The sequence below is a fragment of the Petaurus breviceps genome, unplaced genomic scaffold (assembly GCF_028583685.1).
Source record: "Petaurus breviceps papuanus isolate PSGF00001 unplaced genomic scaffold, PetGlider_PUasm1.0 91133, whole genome shotgun sequence".
Taxonomy (NCBI): domain Eukaryota; kingdom Metazoa; phylum Chordata; class Mammalia; order Diprotodontia; family Petauridae; genus Petaurus; species Petaurus breviceps.
Genome location: NW_027187419.1, coordinates 92454023 through 92470729, shown reverse-complemented (window position 1 = coordinate 92470729; position 16707 = coordinate 92454023). Strand labels below are relative to the sequence as shown.

The following is a 16707-nucleotide window of genomic DNA, read 5'->3' as shown; positions in this document are numbered from 1 at the left end:
CCATCTATAATACTTATTCCTAATAAGTAAATTTCCTGATCAAACTATAAGCTCAATTCTCTTTACTTCATTCACATTTTGTAAGGATAATATGAAATCCAATAAGAGCCGTATTAGAACCAAGTAAACAAAAGGAAATGTATTCAGAGCTACTGGTGGAGAGACTGAAATCCCTATGTTCATTTTCCCCTTGGTTTATTTATTTTGTCATTTCAAGTTATAAGATTAGTTTTCATAATTACCCAATGTCTGTCAAGCTCCATTTTGGGGATAGCAGTGTACCGAACAATCTTGCATTATACTTAGAGAATATAAATAGTTAAAAAATCTTATGATTCGCAGGCTTTTGAAGACATTTACATTGAACAACGAAAAACCATTAAGACAATGTTGGAATATGCTGACAAAGTCTTCACTTATATCTTCATTTTGGAAATGCTTCTAAAATGGGTGGCTTATGGTTTTCAAACATACTTCACTAATGCCTGGTGCTGGCTGGATTTCTTGATTGTTGATGTAAGTAATTTGAATTTTTCAAAAAAAATTCTGTTTACAAAAAGAGTCACAGTTGATATTAAATCAATTTATGCTATACTGTTCAGGTGAAAATATGGTGTGCGTGCCTAAGGCCATTTGTGTCAACACATTTGTTCAATTATTAAAAAAAAAACAGTTACAGCAATTAGTAAAGGAGTACTGGGAACATAGAGAGAATAGAAAAGTAGATAAGACAAGTAATTACTATTCATCTATTATGAAAGGACAGCGATATAGGTTTGGTGTCATGGGTTTTAGTGAAAATACTGACTACCACATCCATACTATTTTAGAAATAGTTCAATCAACCAGCCAGGCAATAAGTATTTACCTTCTAATTACCTTCTCCATTAGAGAATTGGTGTTAAACATGAATTTTGGGGGGAAAATGGATTCTAAGAATGGGAGGGGTGATAAAAAGAGGTAAAACATTCTAGGCATGGAGGCATGGGGACTGCAATTAGAAACAGAAAATCTTTTTTTTTTTAAGAAACAGCAAGGCCAGACTGGCTAGACCAAAGACTGGATGAAAGGGAATAATATATAGTAATGACAGAGAGATTGGTTGGATTCATGTTGTGAATATCTTTAATTGCCAAACAGAGATATCTGTATTTGAGGAGAAAGATTTTAAGATGGTGAAATCAGAAATGATTGCATATCAGCAATGATGTAAACTTCACTTTAAAATTTTATTACAGTCTAACTAAAGCATAAATACAGTAGAGTCAAAATTTTACCTCATTCATTTATTGAAACAGTCATTCATACACATATACATACCCTCTGAAGGTTTACAGCTTATTTCTGTTCTTATATCATTGTATGTTACTAGGACATGCATTTTGTGGAAAGACAGGAACAGACCTGTCCTTTGCAGATGACTCTGGTTACTCCACAGTGTGGTCACTGATAATGTTGCCAATTAAGTAAGCTGTGGGGCTAGTAGACTCTTTTCTGCTTTCCTCTTGAGGAAGAGATAATGCCAATAACTATCATGGGCATCTAGTTCTGCACAGTCTTCCATATTACATTGTGTGACACTTTGAAGTAACCCAACTAAACAATTGTCTTCAAGGGTTAACAATTAATTACTCGTGATCACTTTATCATCTACCTTAACATACACCAAGATAAATCAAAGGTTGTTATATATCAATATCTATTCCCTTTGTCATCATATGCCATCTCTTGTCCTCTGTTTCAAGACTGAACATTCTTTATTATATGCATCTCTCACCCCTATAATCATAACATTTTACTAAATTTTTAAAAACAAATCTGCTGAACACTAGCTCTCACCTAAGCAAGAAACTGCTTTCCATTTTCAGGTGTGGTACACCACGTAATCTGATTAAATATCAATATCTAAAACAGAGACATTTCTAATAAATTTTCTATAATAGGAAAATTTAATTCACAAAATCATAGACTATTCAGAGATGGAAGAAACTTTAAGTTTAGTCCAAACCCATCACTTTACAGATACAGGAAAATGAGGCCCAGAAAAATTAATCAGTTCTTATAAGGTTACAGAGTTATCTGGTGACCTAACTACAACCTAAATCTGATTCCCATACTGGTGCTCTTTTTTGGTCCTTTTCTTCTATAATGGGAGAAGCATTATCCAGGGGAATGTTGATGCCAAGACATAATCAAACAACATAGAATATTAGCACAATAGTTATACTGAAACAAAAGGGATGTTCTCATCGCATAATTTTGTTCATGCCAACTAGAGTTTGGGGAATGGGAAGATTTTTTTGTTTGTTCCTAAATATATGTGGGAGAAACAACAACAAAGAACTATGGGAATTTTTTAAAAAAATCCAACAGCCACTAAAAAGCACAAATGTTATAAGCCAGCAACGATACACAAGAGCCCAGTCAGTAGTAAAAGTCAATAAAAGACACATACTGTCACACCACCAAGAGTCCAAGAAACATACTTATTGGCAATACTAAGAGAAAACACAGCAATTGGTCACTAGCACTCAAGAAATTAAAAAATACAAAATTCCACTAATTTGACTCAGGTTTAATTTTATTAGCTATGTTAAACTAATTTCATTTATTGAGTTGACATATTAAAGGGGAATACCTGTTTTGGGTAATATAATTACCATCTCACCAAGAGTAATAGTAATTGACATTTATATAGCACTGTTCAATATTTTACATTCATTATATCATTTAGCTTCACCACAACTCTGTGAGAGGTAGATGCTGTCTGCATTATTATCACCATTTTACCAATGGATTAACTGAAGTTCAGTGAAGTGAAATGACATGGTAACAGTTAAGTTTCAAAAAGGTTAAGTGTTAGAGGTCAAATTTGAAATCAGTATTTTCTAAGTCCAGCATTCCCCTCGATTATGCCATGCTATGTCTCTGAATGAATGTCTAATCATATTGTTTATGCTTTTAAAAAGCTTTTGGTGAAATGAACACAAATTCTATTTTTAAAATAAGTTGCAGTGGTACCCATGAGAATGTGATTTTTTTATGTATAGAAAACAAATTTAAAGATAGGAAATCCAAAGTAGGATATATAACTATTTTTTTTGTATGGAAAAAAATAAACACTATGATGATCCCTAAGCTATCAATGCTGCCTGTTTTATTTCACATTTTTTATAAATAATCTAGATCTCCAAATATATGGAAAACACTATGATAAGGAATTGTGGGAAGATTTAGTGAGGCTCTATGAATTATAGCAACATAACCAATGTCTTTCAACATGGGCAAGGATGTCTTGGGGAAAATAATCTAAAATATATTTATAGGATAATTCAACTCAACAAAGTGCCTGTTGTATGCAAAGGCAGGCTAAAACTAGTGTCAGGTGACTGAGTTTTGCTCATTGGAACTGAAATTTAAAGGACAATAAGTACTGGTTCTGCTTCGGCAATAGAAACCACTAAGTTTAGCACCTAGTAACAAGAACTGTTGATTAAAATAAGCTACTAGGTGGCAGGATTCCTTCACCAGTGGCTGCATAGTAATAGAACTACCCACCCTGTTCTTATCCTGGTCTCTCCTCCAGAGGTGGTCTCCATAGTAATGTAATCATGATCTTTATCTCCTGACCTCAGGCTCTCCTCCTTCACTGGGCTTGTTTCCTGGGGTCTGAGTTTCTTCCTGAGATTCCATTTCCCCAACAAAGTTTGTCTTTAAAAGCTGATTTAAAAGCACTTTTCTAGGTGCTTGTGCTAGCCTGTTGTTTATATGGTTTTGTGTCAGGTACCAGCTAGTCACTGTTCCTGCCTAGCACTATACTAATGGCCTTCGAGTTTTAGTAAATACCCAAGGAAAAGGACATAGGAGTCATTGCAGACTGCTCCCAGAAGACACTGGGTCATTCAATTAAATTTAACAAACATTTATTAAAAACACACTCTGTGCAAGTCGATTGTGTTACTGTGTCTTAAAAGTTCAACAGATTGTTGTACATTACCAAACAGGGAATTGAGTACAAAATTAAAAAAAAAATCTTTTATTACTTTTCTAAACAATTAAGTCTAAATCTGCTCCTAAAATACTATGTTCATCCAGTTGCCATGTGTCTAAAATAGGCATTATCAGGGCTGGTAAAGGTCCACTCCACAGATGAGTACAAATAAAATGATGGGATGTGCATGAGTGCTATCCTTTGGGACAGGTATTAGACCTGTAATTTCATTCATATTGGGAACTTCTGGATGCAGAAACTCTCTACCAGTGAAGGCCAGCACCTTCTCTACAACTTATTGAGTTAGAGAATTGCCCACATGTAATGTTAATGGGATATAAGATCTTCCCTGCTCATTAATAGGCCTCATGTGGAGCCCATTAAGGGAAGCTTGCTTAGGGGAGGCTTGCTTATAGGAGGCTTGCTTATAGGAAGGCTTTCACACCTTTTGCTAATTTCTAATTAGGAGTCACGAGGGTTATGATGCCTTCTGGCTCTGAGAAATGTATATATACTCTGAGTTGGCATTTTGTTTTGGGGGCTTGCTTATGGGAAGAATTTTGTGATTCTCTGGTCAAGATTCTGAGTGGCCACATATTCAGAGCTCCCCAACTGCTCAGATGCAAAGGCTCTCTCAATCCAGGGATGTATGTAAAGTATATAGCAATATTGCTTTGACTCAGGCAGTCAAGGTCCTGTCTGTTGGTCTTTGTTTCTCTGATTGTATGTTCTCTGTATTGTCTCTGAAGTTCAGGGTGCTGACTTTTCCCCTGAACTAGTGAATGTAATTTTAAAAAGGCTTAAATGCTATCTTTCCTAGTAAAGCAGATCTCAGAACCTGTGCTAACAGCCATCCTGGGTATGCCAGTGTGGTTGCCGCTACACCACAGGACTGTGAGGTTACACAGTTAAGATGTGTCAGAGGTGGAACTAGCTGGACTGGGTCTTCTTAACTCCAAGGCCAGCTCTTTATCCACTACATTTCAACGTCCCTTATTTGAAAATAGAATGGTAGGAGTAAGAGCGCTGGCCCCAGAGTCAGGAGACCTGGGATTAGTTCCGGCCTCAGATACTTAACACCCATACAAAATAACTGGCTGTGTAACCTTGAGCAAGTTACTTAACCCCAAATTCTTAAAAAGAAAAAGAAAAGAAAATAGAATGGTAGGACTGTTTAGATTTGGAAGACAAAAACTATACAAGGAATAAGATTAAAGTTTATAAAACCAGTCTTGTTCATCAAACCCTGAAATAAATCAAGACTGCAAGTTTTCTCTTCTAGTTTGAAAAAAAAATAAATATAGAAAAATTAAAAGGAAAGACTATTTTATAGAGTAGAAGAAACTTTATTTAATTCATTACATATATGGCTATATCAGTCACAAACAAAAGTAGCTCAAAGGAGATTTAAACAAATGCATGGAAAAGACAGCAACAATGGATTATTAAGGGAAACCAGGATGTTTGGAAATTAAAACTAACATTTTAAGACAAATAATGGAAAATAGCTATGCCATTTCAACATTCTATGATGCTAGTTGTTAGGTAGGATACTGAACTAGATGGATTATGGCTTTGACTCAGTATGACAATCTTTCCTTCCTACTTTGAGGTCAGTAAATTAATCCTGATCATAGTATGAGTTGGAAAGAACCTCAGAAGCCATTTGACAAATGAGAAAACATAATCAGATGAGAGGTGCCTTTATAATTTTAGGAACTGTACATTTTGCAGCTGGTAATTTAGTAAAATGATATAAGATGATACTGACTTGCATGGCTTCTTATAGTCATTATGGATTTTTGTTGGTCTCATCTTATCAAATTTTCTGGTCTTCTATAATGGAAACTTGATGTTTGCATTAAAGAAAGAGTAGTGTGCACTCTACCTGGATCTGATTACACCTAGAATATGGTGTTCTGTTCAGAATGGCACCTTGTAGAAAGAACACTGAAATGCTAGAAAATGGAATGAGTATGGACCTGACCTCACTTTCTCTTGAGGTTCTAGAAGGATTCCTGAGAAGTTGGGGGAATCTCTTTATTAATACCATAGCCCACCTTTGGGAGTGGTTCTTCCTGCTTTCATCTGCCAGTGAATAGTACTGTCTTTCTTCTCTCACTTGAAAGCTGACAATAGGAAGAAGTGAAGAAGAGAAGTCAAACCAAAAAGGGAGAAGAGGCTAAGGGGAGCTTTTTGAATACCCTTCCATTTCTGGCTCCCCAGCTTCAGTGAATCAAAGAGGCTCCTGCCAACCCCCTGGTTAATAGGCCAGACTCAGCTGCAGAATATCTGTGCCTGCTCCAAATCTCTCCAAGGCACTTCCATTAAATTTTATCATGATTTGGATTGTCCTTCCCTGTGGGGAACTGTTATCATGGCACTTTGCACATGCTCACAAGGACTGGGTTCAGCAGCATTTCCCTAATTAAAAAACACCTGGGTAAGAGTCCATGCTTGCGAGGGACTTCACAGGATGTTGCTATGTAGGAATTAGTTAAAAGAAGTAGGGTTGTTGACCTGAAGAAAAGAAGATTGAGAGAGAACTTAATAACTGTATTAAAGTATTTGAGACCACTCATATGGGAGAAAAATTAAACTTGTTCTGTTTGGCCATAGAAGGACAAGGGGGAGCGGGAGGGTTGTGTTTTTTAGAAAACATTCTATAGAACATAAATGTGCTTGATAATAAGATCAATAAATGTTTACTTACTTTAAAGAAAATGTTACAAATCAATAAGGAAATATCTGTCTTCAGTCACACCCCACCTAGCATTCTCTTCCACTCCTGGGTAGCCCCAGCGTGGTCTCAGCCCGAACACTTTTCAGCTCTCTGTCCTCTTGCTCCCTTGGGCAGCACAGTACTAGGCCCACCTTCCCCAGAGCCTGGAGGGAGTGTTGTGGGTTGTAGTGGGGTGGGGGAAGGAACTGGGAAAGGAGAAGAGTAAGAAGGAGGGAGTGGTATCAGATAGCCTGAGTGGCACAAGGCTGGTGCTCAGGCCCAGGCAGAGCCATAAAGGGTGTCTCAGGGGACCCCGCCAGCCCTGGCCTGCTAGCAATCAATTACCATGAAAGATGTCACTGTGGATTTTGAGGAGGAATAGAAACAGCTGGATTCAGCTCACAGAGAAACTGTACAGGAATGTGAAATTGAAGAACTATAAGAACCTTATCTCTTTGGGTGATTTAACAGTGATTCTAAGAAATAAGACTTTTCCAGACAGAAGAGTACTACAAGAACTCCAAGTTCAGGGTATTCTGGATTCTTCCATTGGTGCTGAGTACCCAGTAGAAAGTGATTCCTAAATTTACAATGCTTCCTCAAGAAGAGTCTCATCTTCAAGAGGATTTTGTAAGCCCCAAATCTTAATCCAAAGCCATGTCTGGTGGGACAGAAAACCTAGACCTTCAGTTGTCACTTGGACAGGTAAGAACTAATGTGAAATGAAATCTAGTAGTAGTCCTCAGTATATATACCAGGGAGTCTTTCCTGCCTCAGGAGAATATATTAGAAACAATGAGTTATAGTTTATGTTTTAAATATGTATTAATTCATGTTGTTGTTTTGGAGTTTTATGCCTTTCTTTTGTGGCTGAGGAAATGAGCAGCTGTCCTTGAGGATTTTGGTACTATGCATCTGAATGTTGTATACTTTATCTGTTCCACTGACTGATTTAGATATACATACATACATCCACAGAGATGTATATACAACCACAAAAACAACAACAACAACATTAAATTACTACTGCATTCCTGGTACTATGCTAGGCACTGGGAATATAAATTTCTAGAATGAAAGAGGCTTTCCCTCAAAGAATTTACATGGAGAGGAAGAGAGGCAACAGATTACTATAGCATTTTAAGAGAGGCAGCTATCCTGATGTGAAGAATAGCTAACTAAAATAGACTGTGATGTCTTAAGAGATGGTGAAGTCATTACAAAAAGGTCAGTGTTGAAGATGAGATTCTTACTCAGGTGTGGATTTAACTAGATGGCTTCTGAGGTCCTTTCCAATGCATATTCTTTGAAGTCTTTAAGCACTGATATGTCTTAGTTGATGTCTTCTCTTGCTATTCAACCCACTCCCTAAAAATCTCATAAGCTTTCCTTGAGAGACAACCAAAAAGTATAATGCACATTGAGTGGTGATGGACACAATGGGGTAACCAATTAATACAGCACTCTAAATTTTACAAAGTGCTTTACTCACAACAGACCTGTGAGGTCAAAAGTATAACTGTGCCTATTTCACAAGGGATTAAGTGACTTACCCAGATCACATATCTATTAAGTGTTGGCCTCAGTATTTGAACTAAGGTCTCCTGACCTTAAGTCCAATGCTCCTTCTACTACATCAAGCTGAAATATTTTACCATGTAGTACCTTTATGGGTGGAAAAAGGATCAAAAACTAATAAATTTCTTATAATAAATATGCAGTCAAGCAAAATAAATTCCCTCAGTGGTTTTACACATATATCTTTATATATATGTACACATACATATATATATATATATATATATATATATGTGTGTGTGTGTGTGTGTGTGTGTGTGTCTCATTCTGCACCCTAAAGCCATCACCTCTCGGTAATGAATAGTATGTAAACCATCATCTGTTCTCTGGAATCATGAATGGTCATTTGTTTTTGCAACTTTCAAAGTTGTTTCGTTTTATAATACTGTTATTGTATGAATTATTCTCCAGGTGCTATTCATTTCATTCTTTATCAGTTTATAAAATTCCTCAAAAATGTTCGTTTTATAATATTGATATTATAGTATAAATTGTTTTTCTGGTTCTACTAACTTTGCTCTCATCAGTTCCCATTTCTTTTTGAAATCACCTATTTCTTCATTTCTTAAAACACAACAAGTACTCTATCACATTCATATACCATAACTTAATCAGTACTACTTCTCAGTTGATGGGAAGTCACTCACTTTCCAGTTTTTTTGCCAGCCCCAGCTCAAAAAGAGTTACTATAAATATTTTTGTACATAAAGGACCTTTTCCTCTTTCTTTGGTCTTAGGCTATCAATGGCATAGCTAGGTTAAAGGGCATACACTGTTCAGTAATTTTTAATCTACAGTTCCAAATTGATTTCCAGAATGGTTATGCGCATCACAGGTCCACCAACAGTAACAATGTGCCTGTTTTCCGAAAGTTCCTCCAACATTTGTAATGATAGTTTGTCACCTTTACCACTCTCATGGGTATGAGGTAGAAATTCAGAATGCTTTAATCTGCATTTCTCTAATTAGTAGTGATTTTGAGCATTTTTTCATATGGCTACAAATAGCTAGAGTTTCTTCCCTATTTATATCCTTAAACTATTTATCAATTACTTGAATCAGTTCCTTATACGTCTTAGAAATAATACTTTTATCAAAGGAACTTGCTGTAAAGATTTTTTTTCCCATTTGTTTTCCCTTTCAGCTTAGCTTTACATTTTTAATATTGATATTAGGTAATAAAAATTATCCATTTATATATCCTGTGATCCTCTCTATTCCTTGTTTGGTCGTGAATGTTCTCCTACCTATAGATTCAATAAGTAATTTTCTTCCCATATTTCTCTAATTTGTTCTTAATGTGACCTTTAACACCTAAACCACATACTCATTTGGAGGTTTCCTTTGTACAAGGTGTGAGATGTAGATCTGTCTCTAATTTCTTCCGTATCATCATTCAATATTCCCAGCAGTTTTGTCAAAGAGAGAGTCTTTAATCCAGGAGTTGGTCTCTTTGTATTTATCAAATACTAGGTTATTTGATACTTTTGCTTCTGCATATTGCATACTTAATCTGTTCCATTGGTTGGCCTCTCCATTTTTTAACCAGTATAAAATTGTTTTAATAATTACTACTTTGAAGTACAGCCTGAGATCTGATACTGCTAGGCTCCCTTCATTACCATTTCTTTTCATTATTTCTCTTGAGATTCTTAACCTTTCCCCCCGCTCCATATGAATTTTATTATTTTTCTAGTTCTATAAGGCAATCCATTGATGATTTGATAAGTATTGCACTGAATAAATCAATCAGGCAATATTGTCATTTTATTACATTGGCTCATCTTACCCATGAGCAATTAATATTTTTGAGCATCAGTCTGGTACAAAATTCTCCATCAAATATAAAAGGATAGGCTGAAATTTATTACCTTTTGCATTTTGAGTCTCTCTGTGTTAATTTATAATAACCTATCTACAAGTAATCCTTATAATAAAAAGATTCTAGTAAATATATGGGAGATTTTTATCATTAAAAATGTTGGAGGAACTTTGGGAAAACAGGCACTTTATTTCTTCATTACAAACAGAAAAGAATTAACAATAAAAATAAACTATATGTACAACAGAAACAGCAACAAGATTCCAAAAACAGTTTATATGTCTCCTAATGAAAGGTAGTATTAAAGTTTCCATATTTGTATACAGGCTGTAGTAAATAAGTAGCCTTAATTTATGACAAATGGTATCTTTTTTTTTCTTACAGATAATTAGTGAAAATGAAAAAAATTACATCTTTACAGTAAGAATATACATTTAAATGTTTTATTCCATTAGGGGTTAGAGAGCACATCCCAAAAATTTTCCTATTTTATGATGCTGTCATGATTAAAGCAACAATAACAACAAATAGCATAAAACTTTTTTCCTATCCATAAAATTATTTCAGAAATTTCCTGAAAAAGAGGCACGTACTGTGAGAGTACTTGCAATATAAACTGAACGGAACTGAACTGAATATAAGAAACATTTGTTTACAAATATAATCTGTGGAGCATATAGACTATGTTTCTTTTAAATATTCAGATCAATCAAACTAACAAATATTTATTCATTACCTACTATATGAAAATCATTATGCTGGGGCTCAAGGTCCTGGGATGTCTCCATCAGGTTCTGAGGAGAGATGGTAGTTGAAGTGGTGGCAGTGGTCTGACTTGCCTAGAACATTCTACTTCCTTTCTCTCCCTCACGGTGTTCTGCTATTTCAGCTTGGCTGGCTTCCTGCCCTGTGTGTAGCAGGTGGTTGGAACAGCTTGTCCCTTTTCCACAGTAGTTGCTTTCTTAGATCATGGTTGTGAGAGCTAGGCTGCAAGCAGGACCTGCAGCAGGGGTGGGGGAGAAGGGTTAAGGGTGGTGGTGATACTGGACACTCTGCTTTTGTTAATAAAGTCTATGGTGGTATGATTGGTTTTTTTTTGTTGGAACTGTTGATTCATTTTGAATTTATGGTCCATTAGAAACTCCATATCTTATTTTGTGAACATATGGAACAGATACAACCATGGCTCTCCCTTCTAGTATCCCTCATTACTTTGTGTCATACACAAATTTGAGAAGCATGCCATCTTTGCATTAATCCAAGTCACTTACAATAAATACTGAATAGAACAAGGGCATGAACAGATCCTTCAGGCACTCTACTACGGACCTGTTTGTGGCTTAGTGTATACTAGGGAAATATATTCATTCTCCTTGGCACTCATTAGATGCATCCCTGTGTCCAGAAATCAAAATTAACTTTTTTCTAACACATCTTTTTTAACCAGCAATTCATTTCTCATATCATCCCTTTTAAAAATCCCCTTTTCAAAGAGTAGCAGTGATATTTTTAAAAACAACACTTGTTTCTATAACTAGAGATTCTTTGCAAGTACCTTTTGGCAGTAGTTATTAGTCACCAAAAATAGGGAGTGGTCACGAGGTTTGAAAAATCTCAGGAGACTCTCTATCACTTCAATATAAGCCATTAGAAAACAGCATACAGGTAACCACCATTCCATAGAGATCCAGTGACTCGTGATTACCTATAGGATATAGGTAATATAAAATCCTTTGGCTTTTAAAGCTCTTCATATCCTGATCCATTCCTAGTTTTCCAGGTTTCTTCTACATTATCTCCTTCCATGTACTCTATCCTCCAGTGGCACTGGCCTCTTTTTACTCTTCTTGCAACATAGTGCCCCAAATCCTCACTCCATGCTTTCTGACTGGCTGTGTACCATGCCTTAAATGTGCTCCCTTGTCTCTGCCACCTGGTTTCCTTTAAGTCTCAGTTGAAATCTCATCTTCTGTAAGAAGCCCTTCCCACTCCTCCTTCAGGTTAGTGCCTTCTCTCTGAGATTATCTCCAATTTATCCTGTTTACATCATTTGTATACAGTAGCTTATGAGTTCCTTGAGGGGAGACAGTATTTTTACCTTTCTTATATCTCCAATGCTAAGCATAGTGCCTGGTGCTTAATCAACGATGTTTTCCTTGAAAAATATACAAATTGTATCATAATTGCTATGGAGCAATTCTTCTAACTGCTAGAGAGCTGAAAAATCAGAGGAAAAAAATTCCCTGACATGTTAGCAATAGACTTTAAAAACTCTTTGAAATGCTATAGTTTTTCATTTTTAAATGAAATTCATTTCATTTTGTAAAAAAAAATAACTTTGGTTAAGTTTCTAATATATGTAAATCTATGGGGAGTTTGTCTCTATAAATTATATGTAGTCAACTGATAAATATTACAAACTATTTAAAGAGAATTATGGATAGATATACATATATGTGTATATATAAAAACATAGATACAGTAATCTGTGACAGCTGTAATTCAAAGAGATCTCAAGAGAAACTATAGTAGATAAATATGCATAAGTGTATATAATGCCATCATATTTTTCCTTTTTTCTTTCTTTTTTTGCCATTATGTTTAAAATAATAGTATAATATTTAAAAAGGACAGGCAAGGTAAGGCAATAAACATTTTTAAACACCTACTATGTGCAAAGAACTATGCTAGGTGCTAGGGACAGAAAGACAAAAATGAAAAAGTCCCTGCACTCAAGGATCTTACATTCTTTTTTTTTTTCTTTTTCAAGGGAGAAGGCAGGGCAATTGGGGTTAAGTGACTTACCCAAGGTCACACAGCTAGTAAGTGTTAAGTGTCTGAGGCATCATTTGAACTCAGTTCCTCCTGACTCCAGGCCTGGTGCTCTATTCACTGTGCCACTGGCCACCCAGGATCTTACATTCTACCCAGGAAAACAATACATATATATGCAATGTATGTATTTGTAATAGTAATGGAATTTAAGGATCCCCCTGTATTGGCTTGGTTTTTGGTTTGATTGTGTTAAAACCCAGAGCTTGTTAATCCCACTTGTGGGATGGACTTGTTGACATGAAAAGAGAGGGCAGAACTGGGAGGAGCTGGGGACGTAAATTTAGAGAGACACAAGAAAAGAGAGAAGCAGAAGAACTTTTTGGAAGCAACACCTTTGGAGGCAGAGAGAGACTGAGAGGATTGCTGAGGGCCACTTTGAATTGCCCTGGACTTTTGTGAGCTGCCACCCAGAGCTGCCAAGGACTGAGGAGACATGGCTGTTATGCTGGTACTTTGTCTGTTTTGATGTTGTTTTGCCAGATTTGTCCACTGGTGAAGGACAGTCCTGTTGTTGCAGAGTCCTGGGAACCTTGCTGTTGGTTCAGAGCTACTGAGACTGTTCTGCAGACAGAGGGTGAATTCTGTCCACTGGTGAAGGACAGTCCTGTTGTTGCAGAGGTCTGGGAACCTTGCTGTTGGTACAGAGTTACTGAGACTGTTCTGCAGACAGAGAGTGAATACTGTCCACTGGTGAAGGCCAGTGCTATTATTGCAGAAGTTTTGGAACCTTGATGTTGGTTCAGAAGCCCTGAAGAAGGATTTTCTTGTTGTATGTTTACAGAAATCCTGGAAGAGGGTTTTGCTAATGTTTTCAGGGGTCCTAGGACTGTTCTGCAGACAGAGAATGAATTAATGAAGAGACTGGCAATGTATCTTGTGGAGTTACTAAGCTTTGTCTCCCCAGAAACAAAGATTGCTGAGAACTTGCCTCTGTCAAGGTGAAGAAAAGACCTCCATTTGGGTATTAAGTGCTGTGCTTAAGCTTGTTGTAACTCTGGGGTAGATTCAATTGTGATCCAAGGGTGGGGAACTTTTGACCTTTTTGTGTTCTGTGATTAAACAAATGAATGTACTTTACTTATGATTGGAAACTAATCTCCATTTGAGAATAGGGGCTTTGTGATAGACTAAATGAACGTACAGCCTAGGGGTGGAGTAGTATTTAGAAGAGGGACTTTGTGATTGATTAAATGAATGTAATGTCAAGGGGTGGAGTAGTACTTGATTAAATCACACTAGGGGGTAGTGCTTGGAGATTATTGAATCACACTTAGTAAATGCTGTATTTTGAATGATGTTAAATTTTGATTCTATCTGTTCTTAATTTGTCACTGAATAAAATGGAAAGCATCTATGCTGGTATTTTGAACCTTGGGAAGTTGCCTATACATATTGCAACGCATTGTAATATTGCACAGGAAACATACAAAGATATAAGACATGATATAACATACATATACTACATGAGTAACATATATGATACATGATATATTATATGAGTGTTATATATTGTATTATACACCCATATGTATGTGTGTATGTTATACAGGAAACAAAGTCACTAGACCCAAGGTAATCTTGGAAAGGAAGGCACCAGGAGCTAAGAGAATCAGGAAAAGCCTTCTGCTGAAGCTGGCATTTAAGCCAAACCTTATCTCAAGGGACTCTGTGAGGTAGGAGTATAGAAGGAGAACATTCCAGGCATGACAGACAGCCAGTGTAAAGTCATGGAGATAGGAGAGAAAAATTGTTGAGGCACAATTATTAGATCAATAAGACTTGACCACAGTGTATATGGGTAGGAATTAAGTGTAAGAAGGCCAGGGAGGTAAGAAAGGACTAGGTTATACAGAGCTTTAAATATCAATCAATCAATCAGGAAAGTTTATATTTTATACTATATATATATAAAATATATATACATATTTATATATTTATATATATATAAAATATACATGGAACCCCTGGTGTTTTGGGGACAGGGGAGGATGACGTGGTCAGATCTGTGCTTTAGGAAAATCACTTTGGTTACTGAATGTTGGGTGGTATGGAGTTCCAGGGAGAGAGGCTTGAGGTAGGGAGACCAGTTAGGAACTTTAAACCAGGTAAGACATGATAAGGACCTCAATTGTGGCAGTGGTTGTCTGAGTTGAGAGAAAGAAATATATGCTAGAGATGTCATGGAGATAGAAACAACAGGATTGGAAAACTGCTTGAATATGTGAGGTGGGTGAGAATGTGTAGTTGAATATGATAACGAGATTGTGAGCTTGGATGACTTGAAGGATGATGGTGCCCTTGGAAGTAATAGGGAAGTTCAGAAGAGGTGTGGGATTAGAAGTAAAGATGAGTTCATTTTAGGACATATTTAGTTTGAGATGCCTATGGTACATTTCAACATGTCTGAAAAGAACTTGGTCATGTGATTCTGGGGGTCAGGAAACCTACTAGGGCTGAGTTTCTGCCTTAAGTAAAAATACATCTTTTACAAATAATTACAAAATAAAGGCACTGTCATTGAACAAATTATAAAATTGCTTTTAGAGTAATTTGGATAGCAAAAGTAATCATTTTAGAATTACTTTTTTCTGTCTTCTATTTCATAGTCTGTTCTGAATTACCAACCTATAAATGATGGTAGGAATTTGATTTATGGATTTCTATACATTATAATTTTCAATCAAATTGTGAGGTGCGATTCAAGTCTTTCTGTTTTTCTTTTTTTTTGCACATGTCTATTAGCTACTGATCAGGTGAGTACCTGAGCAATGGAGTAAGAGTAGTTTGGTTACCAAATTTCACAACTGCCACAATCCCCGAACTCTGTGGCATCCAAATAACTAACTGGAAGACAGCTACTCTGGACTTTTCCCCTGCTACAGCATTTGCCAACTCTGACCCCATAAACAGTGGTAGCAGTTATGGTAGGAAGGTGCCCCAGAAATAATTCTGAGGTCTATAATCACATTTTTAAAGCAGAATCAGGAACTCCATGAAGAAATGAACTATGTATTATGTTAGGGATGGCATGATAGAGTAGTTTGGTTTTTTTTTTTTTTTTGCTTTTTGGAGGGCAATTGGGATTAATGACTTGCCCAGGGTCACACAGCTAGTTGTGTGTGTGTGTGTGTGTGTGTGTGTGTGTGTCTCTGTGTGTGTGTGAGTGTGTGTGTGTGTGAAGTGTCTGAGGCCAGATCCAAACCCAGGTCCTCCTGACTCCAGAGCCAGTGCTCTATTCACTGCGCCACCTAGCTGCCCCTAGCTGCCTCGCCATGACAGAGTAGTTAAAGATCTAACCATTGAGTCACGAAGACCTGAGTTCAGTCGCTACAACACTGTACTTACTTCTGAATTCTCCAGTTGACTCTCTCCTGCAGTCGGTAAATTGCAGGGTCAGTGATGATCTGCATTCACAAAGTTTCCCCGTGAGGAATTCCTGATACCAAAGAAACCCCAGGTGTGGTCACAAGGAGGGGGAAATCTCCCCTAAGTACTTAACACTTTGCACATAATTCAATATATTAAGGACCTGGGATTTTGTTGATGTAGGAGATATCTCCATTAAGGCATAATATAAATCAGCAACTCCTATGTTATTTATAGTCTCAGAGTTGTGTGAAACTCAGGGAGATTAAAGTGACTTTCCCAGTCAAACAACTACTAAGTATCAGATGCAGCACTTGAACCTAGGTCTTCCTAAATATAAGTACATGCAGCATGCTAGCCTATATCATCACCGTGCCTGTAACTAGTCTTCAA

General features: G+C 36.6%; 1 protein-coding gene across 3 annotated transcripts in view; it reads left to right on the top strand.

Annotated features, from left to right (window-relative positions):
• The window catches only part of SCN3A (sodium voltage-gated channel alpha subunit 3), a 107917-nt gene that overhangs the window by 68518 nt on the left and 22692 nt on the right, over positions 1-16707 (top strand). For all 3 annotated transcript variants that reach the window (XM_069080794.1, XM_069080793.1, XM_069080795.1), the window contains one exon: positions 343-516. In XM_069080794.1, the coding sequence (XP_068936895.1) occupies positions 343-516 (174 nt within the window). The remainder of the gene's footprint in view (positions 1-342; positions 517-16707) is intronic.